The 15,977-nt window shown below is 42.6% G+C and overlaps 1 protein-coding gene across 8 annotated transcripts in view; it reads left to right on the top strand.

Annotated features, from left to right (window-relative positions):
* LOC102463966 (neurabin-1-like) overlaps window positions 1-15,977 on the top strand; it is a 93,949-nt gene that overhangs the window by 20,203 nt on the left and 57,769 nt on the right. For all 8 annotated transcript variants that reach the window (XR_012905215.1, XM_075933637.1, XM_075933636.1 and 5 more), the window contains exons 8-11: window positions 867-920; window positions 6,352-6,581; window positions 14,800-14,896; window positions 14,977-15,157. Coding sequence is in view for 7 of the 8 variants with exons in the window: in XM_075933637.1 (XP_075789752.1) it covers window positions 867-920; window positions 6,352-6,581; window positions 14,800-14,896; window positions 14,977-15,157 (562 nt within the window). In the remaining variant the exon portion in view is untranslated. The remainder of the gene's footprint in view (window positions 1-866; window positions 921-6,351; window positions 6,582-14,799; window positions 14,897-14,976; window positions 15,158-15,977) is intronic.

The following is a 15,977-nucleotide window of genomic DNA, read 5'->3' as shown; positions in this document are numbered from 1 at the left end:
CCCCCTGTCACAGGAAGAAGGCAACCCTGACTCTCTCCCTGGCCACGCCAGCCAGGGCTCCTTCCCCTTCCCCCTCCTCCTCTCCATCAGCCAGGGCCCCTTCTTCCTCCCTTCATATCCCTCCAGCCAGAGTCTCTTCTCTCTCTGCCAGCCTGGTACTTTCTCTCCCTTCCCACCCTCCATCATGTAGGGCCTGGTGCCCTGGAGCAGCTGTTTTTAAAACACCATCAGCTAGCTTCAGCTAGCTGCTGTGTGGCAGCTCAGGGAGCTGGGATGCACCCCAGTCCCAACCTCCCCCTCCCCAGTGCCAGTCTTCTTGAGTTAAGTGAAGCCTTTATGTACCTCTTTAATCTACTAATGTCTCTTGCTTCTTAAATCTATGGTTTATACTTTATGATTATATTCTTCATGAACATTATGTAACAAGACCCAGCACTACTGTATTTTCATTTGATTGCATTTACTACTTGCCCACTTACAAAACATTACTGACTTTCACTGGTTTTGGCATGTTCACTTCATTTCAGAAATTATTTTAATTATTTGTTTTTTCTTATTAATATTCCTCAAGCTAATTTGTGATTTTTTTTTAAGATATATGATTTGATTTTTACAGCAGATATGGATACAATAAGACCTTTAAACCTTTTTCTTCTTAAATTGAGAGCTTGATTTCGAAAAACTCAAAATAGAAGAGCCTGTTCTCTCTCATACTGGTGAAAATCATGACTAATTTTCTTGAGCAAGTGAATGGCTTTACACTATCTTAAGTGAGAGGTGAATCACTTAAATAAAAACAAACTTGCAATAATCTTTCAAGTATCTTTCTGCGTATTTCTTGACAAAATTATTACATTTCATTCTAGCTTCAATTAAAGCACGCAGTAGCAACGGCTGAAGTTAACCAACTAAAAGAGAGAGTAAGTTACTTTTTTTTAAAAGCTTTACAGTGTTTACTGTCCATATTGTTCATGATAAGCTTCATGACCAGAGAAAAAGTTGGAAACCAAAAAAAGGTAAGTAGATGTCTCTTTCAATACTAGGACGCCTGTACTTTGGGCATACTAGACACACACATAGCTAAACTTAAATTATGTGGTACTCAAATATTGAATTCTGTGACAGGTTGAAGAAATTCTAAAACAGGATCAATGCTTAAATAATACTGTTTAGAGTAGAATTTATTGACTTAAATAGTTCAATGGATATAAACTTGTCTTGGGTCAGTATTGATGTTTCATAAAAATTCTGTGTCTTTGTATAGAAATTAGAAAGCAGTGGATGTATTTGCCACTTTGGAGCAGTGGTCACTTTTAGGAAGGAGTTTCTGGAGTGTTATAGTATATAATAAACTACTAATCACACAGATGTTTGGAACTATAGAACAGTTCATTATTAACTTGCTAAATCTACTTTCCAATATGACAGAAGGGAAATCATGTGGAAATTATCTGTAAACCAAAAAGACAATACTTCTCACCCAAATGTGAGATGGAACGTTAAAACGCTGCTATTACTAAAACTAAACAGGAAACTTTAGTAGAAACATAATTCTAGTTCTTTGAGTGCTTGCTCATGTCAAGTTCATTTTAGGGTTGTGTGCATCCATATGTGCAGTTAGCAGCGATTTTTGCCTTGGCACTATCTTAGTGCCAGCCATTGTGATGTCTAGAGTGGCACTCCCTAGTAGGGGTATATTAGGCGCTGCAGGCCCTGTACCTTCTTAGTTTCTTTTTACCATTTGTGGTGGTTGGTCAAAATGCCTTTCCTTGTATTGTAAGAGCTAGTAGTGTCTTCTCCAGCTTTGTGTCTTAGGGTCTTTGTAAATAGTTTGTTGATAATGTTTGTAGCCAGTTGTTAAGTATAGATGTTAGGTAGTAGTTAGTCCTGGCTGGGACTTTTCCCCGGCATGCCCCAGTCTCCTGGCTTCAAGTTGTGTTCAGCATTCAGCGGGCTGTTGACCATCAGTGACCCACTTAACAGTTGTCTCAAGTGTCTGGGAGAAAGCCTGGAAGGACAAGTGTTGGATTTGTAAAATCTTTAGCTCTCTTACACAGAAAGAGCAGGATAGTTACTTGAAGGCTCTCTTAATGGAGTCGGCTCTCCGTCCCTCACCAAAATTGTTTTCATCTGACTGTGACAAGTGGATCAGACTCAGTTTGAAGTGAGCCACCGAAACCGGATTTGGCTGGTACCACTTTCTTTGCCAGTGTCCAAGAAAGAGTAAAAGAATTGGAGCCTTTTGGTGCAAAAGAACCTATGTAAGGCCGTGTGCCCATCTTGAGGCTTCAAGAGGGTAGCACTGCAGACGTATCCCCAAGCCCAGCCAGACACCTATTTGGCCCCCCCATACTCTGGGTGGTGGTAAGGGCTCCCAGCCTATATGGGGGCTTTTAGTGCCTAAAGCAGATCTATAAGCTAAAAACCAGAGCTGACTGGCCCCACATGTTCTGTACAAGGGGACTGAGGCAGATCTGCCTCTGGCACTGAAGATCAAGGTGATCGGGATGCGTAGATTGTTGTCACCAGACCACAGGTGCAGGTCTCTTTTGCCGTAATTTTGGACCCTGGCACCACGACCCGGTTTGCCAGTCAGAAGGCCTGGGTCCATGACAAGATCTCCAATGAAGTCCCCAACAATCAAACATGGGACTCTTCAGTTAAGGCACTGTTCCACTGGTACTGGACAATCATATAAACATAGAATTCTAGGACTGGAAGGGACCTCAAGAGGTCATCGAGTCCAGACCCCTGCCTTCATGGCAGGACCCAATACTGTCTAGACCATCCCTGATAGACGTTTATCTAACCTACTCTTAAATATCTCCATAGATGGAGATACCAGAACTTCCTTAGGCAATTTATTCCGGTGTTTAACCACCCTGACAGTTAGGAACTTTTTCCTAATGTCCAACCTAAACCTCCCTTGCTGCAGTTTAAGCCCATTGCTTCTTGTTTTATCCTCAGAGACCAGGAAGAACAAGTTTTCTCCCTCCTCCTCGTGTCATCCTTTTAGATACCTGAAAACTGACCCTAACACTGCCCGTCCTGGAGTCCCCTCCCCGACCAGTGTTCCCTTATCCACCTCCTCCTGCATCCATGTTTCCTCTCAGAACTTGCACCTCTCACCCCTTCCCACACCCAAATCCCTCATTCTCACCCTGTAGCCTACACATCCCGTCTCAACCCAGCAAGGGTATGGCTAGATTGCAGGGGTTTTGCAGGATTCTGGAGCTATCCCAGAAAAACTCTTCTGCATCCAGGGATGCATTTGTTCTTCCACTTCTTTTAGTGGAAGAGCAAACATGATCTTTCGGTCACCCCTATATTCGTCTTTCCACGAGGAATAAGGGGGCTTCCAAAAGATGGGGTTTTTCTGACATTTGGTCCAGTCTAGATAGGCCAAATGTTGGAAAAACTTCTTCCTACAGAAGAATTGGGGAAAAAAGCAGCAGTATAAAGGTGGGAATAGCAAGTGATGGAGAGGAGGAGAATAGAGAGGACTGGGCGTCAAGGAAGGGGCTAGTACTCTCACTCTCACCTGGTAGCCTGTTCAGCGGCAGGCTCTCTTGCTCTCCCTCTTAAACTCCCCTGTTTGCAGCCTCCTGTCCGCTTTGCTCTCCTGGTTGCTCTGCCAGTGAAAGGCTGTCTAGGCGATGATCTCCTTGATATCAGTCACCATCCTGGAGAGATCATTTGGGATCTTGGCATCAGTCTTTTTTGTGTTCAGGCAGGCACCACTGTTCACCTTATCATTTGTCCTCTAGGTTCAGCAGACAAACCCAGGCCTCAGTGGCCCTGCCATGTTTTCTGGAGGGACAGGGGTCAGAGTTGGGACCATGATGTAAGAGGGACAGGGGTCCCACTGTTGCAGTAGTACTGGAATCCATGGATAATGCTGGTCCAATACTCCCACTCCTCCCTGGCTGCATCAGACAAGCCAGCAACTATTTGAGGGCGCCAGGCTTTTTTCAGAACTTACTAACTCCAGGTGCCCTGGGCTCAAAGACTTCCAAACTACATTGTGCTCCATGGGTCTGCATACCCCTCAGCATCTAGGGAGCTGTTCCACCCTGCACTGCAGTCTTGATCCTGGGGGGGCTTCCAGATCTGGCTTCTATGGGAGAAGGAACAAGGAACCTTAGAGACGCTACTCAACTTCCTCCTGTCATATTGCTCAATGGGGCTCTCCCAGAAGTCAGGGTGGCCAGAAGCAGTCATTGTGAGGGTGCACCTAAAGATGGTGCCACAGCTTATCTACTGGATCCTGACATGACAAACCCTTCTATCTAAGATTTGAGACTGGGTGATCCACATCTTGGTGGACAATATGACTATGGTCGTCTTTATCAGGAGGCAGGGAAGAGCCAGGTCATCTACCCTGTGTTAGGAGGCCCTGTGGCTCTGGGACTTTTTATTTGCAGCACAATGTACACCAGGGCTACTCAACTTTGGAAGCTCCAGGGGCCACAATGATACTCTGAGCACATGCCGAAGGCCGCAACTTAAGCGTGGTTGCATATACATGCAAATAGCTTCTTTCACACTGAAGGGTATGAATACAAAGATTAAGGCAAGACTACACAACACACAGGTCCTATTTAAGTCAGTTCTGCTGATATTAATAAAATGCAATATTTACTTCACTTCCCCCATATGAGAGCACTTTTAATGAACAATGACAGTCCAGGAATTTAACTACTAAACACATTTCAACAGAAGACCATGATATTGACTACTTTTTATTTTGGCTCCCACTGCGAGCTGCAAACAAATGGGCCGTGGGCCTCATGTCTCCCACGGGCCATGTATTGAGTAGCCTTGATATACGTCTTGTTGCCAGTCACCTTCCAGTGTCCAAGAACACTCTCGTCTTGTTATGAGAAGTCCCTAGACCCTGAGGTGGTCCGTTTCCTGTTCTGCAGAAGAGGGAAGTCCCCAGGTGAGCCTGATTGTATCCAGGCAGAACAGAAAGTGCCACATCTTCTGCTCAACTGGGGGCATGAATTGAAGATCCCTGTTGGATTCTTTTCTGCCAAAGTCAGGAGTCCTTATATATGCTTTCCTCCCACTGCCATTGATTCCCAGGGTCCTCTTCCTAGATACAGTGATATTGGCCTGTCAAGTATCTGAAATTTGGGCTCTCACCTCTAAACTTCTATGCATAGTCTTCTACAACATCCAGCTCAGACCACCTGGAGTTTCCTTTGAGTCAAGACATCTACTTAACAGTCTTCTTTCTGAAACTGTATAAATTGGAGGAGGAGTCTAGACTCCATGCCTTGGATGTTCACAGAACTAGGTTGTTTCATAAATAAACACAATTGTTCATCATGGTGGCTGACAAACTTAAAGGTTGTCCTGTAAACACTCAAAAAAATTATTCTTGGAGATAACCTGCATTTGCTTCTGCTATGACCAGGTGAAAATGCTGCCTCTGGTGATTGTAGCCATCCACTTTGCCAGGGTGCAAGCCTCTTCTGCAGTCTCTCTGGGCCATGTGCCTATTCAGGACAATTATAGAGAAGCCACCTGATCATCTGTTCATACTGTACGTTCCACTATGTACTGACCCAGCAAGCCTAGGACGATACTGTCTTTGACAGGGCAGTACTGCACGCTGCTAAGCTGTGAATTGCAAGCCCATCTCCATGGATACTACTTCTGAGTCACCTAAAATCGACATGAGCAAGCACTTGAAGAAAAAACTATTACCAACTTATGTAGGTGTTATTCTTCAAGTTGTATTGCTCATGTCCATTCCATTTACTGTCCTCCTACCCCACAGTAGGAGTTGCTGGAAAGAAGGAACTGAGAGAGCTTATGGCCATCTGCCCCAAATATACTGCTGCATGGGAGCTCTAATCCATGGATATTGCTAAGGCAAAAATCTCCAACAACTGTGCACATAGGCATACACACACACCTAAAATAGAATGGACATGAGCAACACATCTCAAAGAAGTAACAGTTACAAAAGGTAGGTAACTGTTTTGTCTCAGTCTTGCAGTTAGCCTGGTGTTGGTGGGTTTTGAGAAATAGGCTGGAACAGCAGGCTGGTGTGTGTGTTTTCCACTTATGTACCATATAGTTTGATTTCTAAAACTCTCACAACATGGAAAGAGATGGATGTGTTGAAATGATATTTATATATAAAGACTTAAAGCATTTTAGATACTACTGGATGAAAAACTGTATACCTATTCAAAGTCTTGCTTTTAATACTACTAAGATTGATGTAGTAAGTTAGTAGTAATTATCCACTTACAATTTTTAAGCAGCTATTTTGATTTTTAACTTTATCTTAAGACATAGTTCTTAAGTAGTTTTCTGAATATTTTCCTTTTTAAGTTAAAAACTACTGAAGCTGAAAAAATAGAACATGAATCAAGTAAGTCCCAGCTTCAGCGAACTTTAGAAGAGAGCAAAGAGAAAATTAAGAAGTTGGAGACCTACTGGTTAGAGGCACAAAGTTTATGCAAGACAGTAAATGAACACCTTAAAGAAACCCAGGAACAGTATGATTCCCTGGAGAAGAAATACAACAAGGCCAAGAAATTACTTAAAGATTACCAACAGAAGTAAGTACACTGAAGTGGAATAATTTCATGAAAAGGTTTTTTTTTTAATTCTCTCTTTCGTGGTTCTATTTGTCCTATGTTATAAGCAGAGCTGGTAGCAACACCTATAGTACAAGCTACCTAGTACTATCCATTGTAAGATCCTGTTTTCAGTTGCTTATGATTCTTCCAGATTTTAACCATTCAGGCTGAATTTTTCCAAGCTATAGTCAGTCTGTCAAATGCTGATTTTGGGTGGGAAGTTTCAGAAAAACAGGTTAGCTGTTTATGAGAATGGGTATAGAAAAAATACACAGTCAAAAGAATGTTTAAACATTTTTGAGCTGCTTAGCTGTGTGACATACCATGGTGCAATCCAGACTGAGTAGCTGTGTCACCCCTGCCTCTCTAACCTTTACAATGCTTTGTTGGAACCTTCAGCCTGGATTACTTATAGCCGCCAGCATGCATGTCGCTCCCAGCTATGTCTGTCTATGTCCATGGTATCCAACTAGTTCTGAAGCAATAGCCACTATAATGGCTACTGCTATAGTGAACTAGCCACACTCAACTGGCCAAATAGCTACATGTGGCCTAGTGGCTGGCGTATTAGACAGACACCAGGAGTGTATGTTCTGCAGCCAGGCAGTCACACTTTGGTTCTTATCAGCCTTTATTATCCCGCAGGATGACCTCCACACGCACCCATTCTTAGATTTTCCCCCAGATATGAATATACTGTATTGCCCAACCCTCTTCTGGACAGTGCAAGCTTATAAAAAGTCAGCAATAATAAATAAATAATATGCACACAACTTGCCACTCAGTATGGAGTTTCCCAAACACTTCAATTTAAACACGCTGGATTAGCTAAAACAAGTTTTATTAACTAAAAAGATTTTAAGTGAGTGAAAGTTATGTGCAACCTTAATTCAGCCCTTGGTGGCCAATAATTTTTGATGTGGGGAGGCACTCCAAGACACTGGGAAGTGGTCAAGGGCTGCACTCTTCCATGATATTAATGGAGGAGATGTGGGATCTGGGATGGAGGTTGGGTACAGAAGGGAGCTTGGGGTAAGGAATTAAGGTGCAGGTGGGAGAATGGAGTCTGGGAGGGAGTTTGGGTGAAGGAGGTGGTTGTGACCTAGGGCAGGGGACTAGAGTGCAGGGGTTTGGGATGTGACCTAGGGTAGGAAGGGATTGTGATCTGGGGCAGGAAATTGGGGTGCCAGATATGGGAGGAGGTATGGGTGCAAGAGGGGGGCAGAGGATTTGGGTATGTTTATGGGGGTGGGAAGAGGGTTGGGGAAGGAAGGGGCTGAGGTACCAGAAGTGGACTCTGGCCAGGAGACTTACCAGCCAGCAGCCAAACCAGCCTGCCTACCTGCTGAGCTAAGGCTCGCAGAGCTTAAAACGTTTCCCTGCCAGCCTGCCCGCCCGCCCATCCAGCCGTATGCTTGAGTGAATAACTGAGCCAAGGAGAAGGGGCTTGGTTCTTCTTGGCTGCCTGTTATTCAAACAGGCAGCTCCCATTGGCCAGTTTCTGGCTAGAAACTGGCCAATGGGATTGTGCAGGGGGTGGAGGCAGCTCCTGAATCTTTCTCCCCTCTCTTTCAGTTTTGAAACAGAAATGGGGGCTGATAGCTGTGTTTCTGAGCAGCGTGTGGGGCTGTAGGGGCAAACAGGAGAGCCTGCCTGGGACTTCCCGCTGCCTCCACGGGCTGGATCTGGTGGCTTCGTGGGTGGGATGTGGCCCATGAGCTGTATTTTACCCAGGCCTGACCTAAAGAGTGGATTATCTTTGTTTCTGTAACCGAATTTCCTATATGAGGTTGGGCAAGTCACCTAAATTAAAATGTTCAATAGCTGGCCACTAACTGTGTGCTCCTTATTTTCTGGGTGCTTATCTCAAGATGCTTAGGGTGTAGTTTGTAGAAGTGCTGAGCACTCAAGAGCAGCTGTCCTCAATGAGAGCTGTGCTTTGGACATATGAGGGGTTATGAAATGCTAAATACTGTTGGGCCTGATTTTTCAGATGCCACAAATTGAGACAAATAATATGTTCCTCAGTTCCCCCATCTCTTAAATGTTGATAATAATTCCACCTTGCCTCTTAAAATGTGAAAATAGTGATGCATTCAGGAAATATGGTGATAATTACCATAAAAGTACATGAGAAAATAATGATACTATATTTAGTATGGGCTGGTTGGCTCACCTGATACTGAGTGATGAGTCACGATGTTATGTGATAAATAAGGCCTCTTTGGCTACACAATGAATAAGAATTAAAAAAAAAAAATCCAGTGAGCACTATTCATTTATTGAATAAGTCCTGTTATTTGAGGGGGTGGAGGGAGATTGCTCCTGTAGTTTTAATTCAGCACATGTACATATACAGAATGACACAATCTCATTTCTGCCACTTTCTAACTTTTGAGTGATTGACACTAGGGATGTTAAAATACGGTTAATTGATTAGTCAATAGGCACTTTCGCATTCCTCCTTTGAAATGTACAAGAGCTCCTGCTGAGGCCTTGTGATATGTCTATGCTGGCAGCTGGAAGGTGTAATTTTTAGCTAGTGTGGCTGTATGCTTGCTACCTCTGATCAGAGATTTTTGGTATATAGTCTGGTGGCAAGCCTGAGCTGCTGCTTCTGCTGCCATGCTTGCACTGCTATTTTTAGTTCACTTGGTCAAACAGAGTGAGTTTGTACATCTTACTGATCTGGAAATTAGATGTCCCAGCTAGGGATGTTAAAATTAGATTAGTCAATTAATCGAATAGTCAATGGAATTTCCATTGACTATTCGATTAGTTGATAAGGGTGCTTCTGCTTTGAAATATAACAGGAGCCAGCCTGGCTGTTGATACATTTCCAAGGTGGAAGTGCTGCGCTGCATTCCGGCTTTGAAATATATAAGAGCCCTTTTGTGCATTTCAAAGATTGAAATGCCGCATGGAGCCTTGGGGGTAGGGGTAGCGGGGGACTCTGAAGTTCCTGCTGACCCTGAGCTCCATGCGGCTCTTCCACTTTGAAATGCCACATGGAGCCCAGGGCCAGTGGGGAGTCCCCGCTGGCCTCAGGCCCCACAGAGTGTTTCAATCTTTGAAATGCACAAGAGTCCCTGCTGGGGCTCTTGTATGTTTCAAAGGTGGAATGCTACTACTGCCCCTTTCCCCTCCTACGGATCTGAAGCTGGGGGAACTGGCATTTAAGCCGGCTTCCCCCAGCATCCTCTCTTCTACCGTCCCTTGATGACTCTTTCTGATAGAGGCAGCAAGGGGGATGAGTGACTAGTTGACTAGTGTGTTGACTATCCAATAAGCTTTCGCTTATTGGATAGTTGACTAGTCAATTAGTTGCTTCCATCCCTAGTCCCAGCTGCAAGGTGGATGTATTTTTACTCTGCAGCTTGCTGAAGAATAGATTGACAGCTGATGCAAGTAGTTATGCAACAAGAGGATGTAGCAGTGCTTCTGGTACGCTGAGAGAAATAAAGGACTAGCACGTTGATGTGTAGAGAGGGTTGGCTTGTGGTGATGCAGTGCTTTAGCACCAGAGTGGTTTTTTTGATTTAAATCATGATTTAAATTACTAGCCAGGAAGACTCGATTGAATCATGATTTTCTACATCAAAGTGCATTTTTGTTGGTTTTTATAACCTTAATACATATTCTTCACAACTCAGAGATGTAGGTTTCATTATTAGAAGGTACACACTATAGGGTATGTCTGCACAGCAAAGTTATTTCTAAATAACAGCTGTTATTCAAAATAACTTTACTAGCATCTACACAGCCAAACCGCTATTTCAAAATTAATTTGAAATAGTGGAGCACTATTAATTTGAAATAGTGGTAAACCTCATTGCACGAGGAATAATGCCAAATTCGAAATAGCTCTTTTGAAATAAGTGCTGTGTAGACTACACAGCACTTATTTCGAAATAGGGGGCCTCCAGTCTTCCCAGGGTGCCCTGGTGGCCACTCCAGCCTCATCCAAGAACACTCTTCTCCCTCCTCCCTTCCCAGAGTCCTTAAAGGGATTGACTCTGGCCACAGTGCCTGTGCCAGCTCCAAGCCTGCTGGCCTTAAATGCGATTCAGCATCCACTCAATGTAGACGTTCTATTTCGAAATAGCAAAATACTATTTCGAAATGCATGTTGTGTGTAGACGCGTTATTTCAAAATAATTTATTTCAAATTAACTATTTCGAAATAAGATATTTCGAAATAACGCTTTAGTGTAGACATACCCATACATCTTTAAATAGTAATTTAGTTTGAAATCTTTTCAGATTAATTTTACAGCTATATCAGAAAATTAATGATTGTTTGGTTCTTTTATTTACCAAAGATTAGTTGAAGCAGATATTTATGAAGTCATTGGGAGATGAACTATCTCCAGTTCAACAGGTTAATCATTAATATTTGGAGGATTTTCTTGCCATGCTGTAATAGGGGCAGAACATCACCAGATAGACATTTAAATTGTTTTATTTAACTAAAACAACAATGTTATGTATTCTGGATTTTTTCTTCAACAGCAAACAAAACAATCATATGAATTTAAACTAATTCATTCCAAGCTGAGAAATTGTTGGGACCTGAAAAAGCAGAAAAACTTGTTTTTCATTTACAGATTATGAACAAACAAGAAAATGAAGGTGAATACAACTGAAATAGCTGCAAAAGCCAATATTTTAAGTTTCTCATGTTGACCTGGCTGACAATTGATTTAATGTTTGCATTTTTTAATATTTCAATATTTTTAAATTTTAACAAAAACAAACCTGATTTTTTTAAAATTGGATATTTAACTAAACTAAAAAATTCATATGCTTGTTTTGTTTGCTGTTGAAGAAAAAAATCCAGAATACATAACATTGTTGTTTTAGTTAAATAAAACAACTTAAATGTCTATCTGGTGATGTTCTCCTCCTATTACAGCATGGCAAGAAAAATCCTCCAAATGTTAATGATTAACCTGTTGAACTGGGTACAATTATACTAACTATTCAAATTACAAGACCTCTTACAGTTCCTCCCAGAACAGAAGTGGCCTCAACTTCAGGGCATAATTCGAGAGGGCTATACCATCGCCTGTACGGCACTCCAAGTGGATCTAGATGTCACAGACACTGCCACACATAGCACTGCCATGGCAAGTGTCATGCGCAGAGCCTCATGGCTCTAAGCCTCAGGGATACCCAGGGAGTTCACACCGCCAGCAGTAATCCAACTCTAACCAACCATCCACATTGAAACAGCAAATTTGAAGCTTTGGTCTAGGGCTTGAGCAACATCCCTGCCATACCATCGCCGGCACCATCAAACCTCCAATTTAGCCACTAGCTATGGTCCTTCTTCCAACAATGGACCGAAATAACATCCGACCAAACTGATACTCTCTAGAATCCACAGATCTTCATCCCCTTCACATCCACTCCCCCTACCTACCTCTCCTCCCCACCCCTCTTCAGGAACCACTCTCACTCGAAATACTTCCTCACACAGAAGACAAGGGGGTGGAGACCCATACTAGATTTCGGAAAGTTCAACAAGTATATAACATACTGAAGGTTCAAAATGGCCACTTTAGCAACCATCAGACCATGGAGATTGGTTCTCAGCCCACAACTTCGAAGATGCCTATTTCCATATAACAATCCATCCAGCACAGAGATGTTTCCCACATTTCACAGTCAGAAACAACCACTGCCAGTACCGAGTTCTCCCATTGGGCCTATCAACAGCACCAAGAGTATTTTCAAAAACTCTGGTGGCTGTAGCCACCTACTTCACGCTGCAGCCCACACAGACTCTTGAGTTTTAGCTGCTCAACTAGATTCAGTAACAGCCAAGGCAACACTACCTTACTCCAGGGCAGCCCTGGGCAAGAAATATCTAGGGGATGATTTCTCTGAAATGGGAAACCCCACTCCTATATGTGTTCCCACCATTACCTTTGATCCATCGAGTAATCATGAAAATCAAACAGGATTGATCACACGTCATATTAGTAGCACCATCAAAGTCCAGACCTAGTTTCCTTATCTGTAATGATTGGCAATCTCCGTTCCTCATGCATTCTTTCCACATTCCAATCTTTTATCTCAGCATCACGGCAGAACCCTCCATCCGGACCCAGTCACACTTCATCTCAAAGCCTGGTTCCTTCATGGCTCCATGATGCTGAAACATCCTGCTGTGACAGAGTAAAGTAAATACTAATCAGTAGTTGACGGTATTCTACCAGAAAATCCTACACCTATAAACAGAAAAGATTCTCAAAGTGGATATGGGAAAAACACAATATTCCATCTCCACCACGCTTCTAGTAATCATACTGGACTACCTTCTTAAGCTATGGGAGTCAGGACCTCCTTTAGTTTAATAAAGGTTGCTGAATTTCACAAACTAATGGATGGGATCTCGCTCTTCTCGCATCCCATGACCAAACAGTTCTTAACAGGATTCCAAAATATGTACCCTGCAGTGAGACCATCTACTCCTCTGTGGGACCTCAATCATGTCCTTAAGAGTCTCACAAAGCCACTCTTTGAACCACTTGCTCATAGCTACATCTCTCGATGAAGGTGGCCTTTCTCATAGCCATCACTTCCAGCAGACAAGTAGGAGAAATAGCAGCTTTGATGGCAGATCCCTCTTATACAATCTTCAGCAAAGAGAGTGTAACACTCAAACCTCGCCCAGAGTTCCTCCTGAAAATTCCTATACTTTTCCATATTAATGAACCAATCCACTTTCCTGCATTCTGTCCAAAGCCACATGATGACGCAATTCAAGCAGTGGTACACGCCCTCGATGTACAATGAACGATTGCCTTTTATCTCGTTAGGACCAAGTCCTGGAGGAAGTCCATGAGACTTTTCATTTCTTTTGTTGAATGCTCAAAAGGACAAGCTGTCTTCTCCTAAAGGATATCAAAAAGGATCTCCTCTTGCATCCATGTTTGTTACACAGTCCATAACAAGCAGCCACCACCTGTCATCACAGCAAATTCCACCAGAGCAGTGGCTTCCACCACAGCCTTCCTGAACATGTCCCATTAGAAGACATCTGCAGAGCAGCAACCTGGTCCTCCGAGCACACATTTACCAAAAACTGTGCCTTGACTTCCGGCCTAATTCCGACAGCATTAGTGGGTCAGGTGGTTCTCTGTACAGTCTCTGGGGCAAGGCTCCAACACCACCTATACGAGACAGATGCTGCTCTTCAGACATCTAGAGTGGAGCATCCAAAGGGACATCACTTGAAGAAGAAGAAGAAGAAGAGAGAGTTACTTATCTTGTTCAGTAACTAGAGTTCTTTGAGATGTGTGTTCCCAGGGGTGCTCTACTACCCTTTCTTCCCTACTTTGGAGTCTCTTCGGGGCATGTCCAAAGTAGAGATGGACCGGAGGTGCCACGCGCGCAACTAACAGATGCTAACGGCACAAGGAGACACCACTGTGCATGTGTGGTGCAGCAGACCACTGTTAAAGAAGATTGCTGGTGTTAGGACGCACCAGCACCTAGAGTGGAGCACCCATGCGGACACACATCTCAAACTCCCACTAGGGGAGTAACTTCCTCTTTCCCTGCATTTTGTTCAAGGCTACAGAAATTGGCTTCAGGATACTCAGCATGTGTTGAACATTTCTCTTAAGCCCAGTGTTGAGAACTTTGGCTGTAATAGTGCCATCTATTTTTTCCCTATTTTGTTCACAAACTGTCTTCAGATTAGGCCAGTTCTTGATATAGTGCTCAAAACAGTACAGTACTGAGTTCCATTGCATGTCTTGTGGGAGAGTTAGCTTGGTTCCTCCCACTTTTTTCAGAGCAGTTTCTGCAAAGTGGTTGTTACAGAAGTATTTTACAATTTCAACATTAGCCTTTCCTGCATTTTTTTTCAAGTAAAAATAGCCAAATGGAAAGAATCTTGAGGGGGTACGAGTGCCACTTACTTTATATGGCATTTTTAAGCTACAACCCAGAATAAACTTAACAGTTGTAGTTCCTGTTTTTCTTGCACATACTTGAGTTTGTGGGCTTACAAAAATAATGAACATAATTACTGAAAGTTGTGTGTTTGATCATTTGCAATGTTTAAAATATTGATCTTACAACAAGGATAATTACATTAATTGAATAAATAATCAATTTTAATCTTTCCTTATCAGCTGAAATCCTTTTAATGTTGCAGTACAATTGTATCTTCCTCCACTAGAGAAATAGAATTTATGAAAAAAGAAGAGGATCATACAAGGGTTCTTGAAGAGAGAGACAAGAAACATGCAGAACAGCTGAAAATATTGCAGGAGGAGGTTAGGCAATATTGCATTTTTAATACAGTTTTCACATTTATTATGAATTGGCATCTAACTTTTAATTTTAACATTTGCAGATTTCAGAGCTTCAGAACAAATTAAAAATATATGAGAGAATGCCTTCTGTGATTGGTGATAGCATTTTGCTGGATACTGCCTCTCAAAGTCTAGAAAAACTAAATGAATGCTCAGAGATTAAAGAAAATGCAAAAAAATTAGAGTCATCAGCAGTGGAAAAATTAGGTTCTTCAGACACTGGTAAGATGAGCAGTAATAGAGATAAAAATCTGTGCTAATAAAACTCTAAAATATTGACCGTACCCAAACAAGTTGTTAGGTGTGTGTGATGGAAGAGAGCTATGTTTCTGTGTTTTTAAAAGAAGAATTAAGGACCTCTTTTATTAGTCCTCATTGTAGCACAGAGTGTTTTGTAGATATACTGGATTTTGTGTATTGTGTAGGAATAGGGTTTCCGGGTGTCCGGTATTGACATTCTGTCTAGTAAAAAGATTTCAGAAAATACCGGACACCTAAAATGTCTGGTATTTTCTGGGTTTTTTCCCCTGCCAGGAGGCAAAAATACCAGACACCTGACAACCCTATGACACACTCAGCAAATGGGCCCAGCCCCTGCCCCCGCCCCCGGACTCGATAAAGATGCCTGCCAGCAAAAAGCCTAAAGACGTGAAGGAATGGAAAGCAATGCCTTCTCTGGGTCTTAGTGCTCAACCTCTCCCCTCTTCCTATCCCTATTCTGACTCCTCATGCACTTAAAGGGGCCATGCTGTTTTAATGGTCTTCCCCTTTTTTTGCCCTCAACAGAATTTTTTCCACATTTTTTGGGGGTGGGGGTGGGAGGTGTTCAGTATTTTTGGTTAAACCATTTGGCAACCCTATGTGGGAAGTGATATGCACAAAGTCAGCTATGGTCCTGTTTAATGGATCATTATACATACCTTATTGAAAAGAAAAGTGTATAGGTTGGACACTGATGTATTTTTTTTAAGTACTTAAAGAATGCTTTTTAAAAAAGCATTGTGAGTTCTTCTTCGGCTCATTGATGTTTTCTTAATGTTCT

Source organism: Pelodiscus sinensis, chromosome 7 (genome assembly GCF_049634645.1).
Source record: "Pelodiscus sinensis isolate JC-2024 chromosome 7, ASM4963464v1, whole genome shotgun sequence".
NCBI classification, from domain to species: Eukaryota; Metazoa; Chordata; order Testudines; family Trionychidae; genus Pelodiscus; species Pelodiscus sinensis.
The sequence above is the reverse complement of the archived record's forward strand: the minus strand, read 5'-3'. Positions and strand labels throughout refer to the sequence as shown.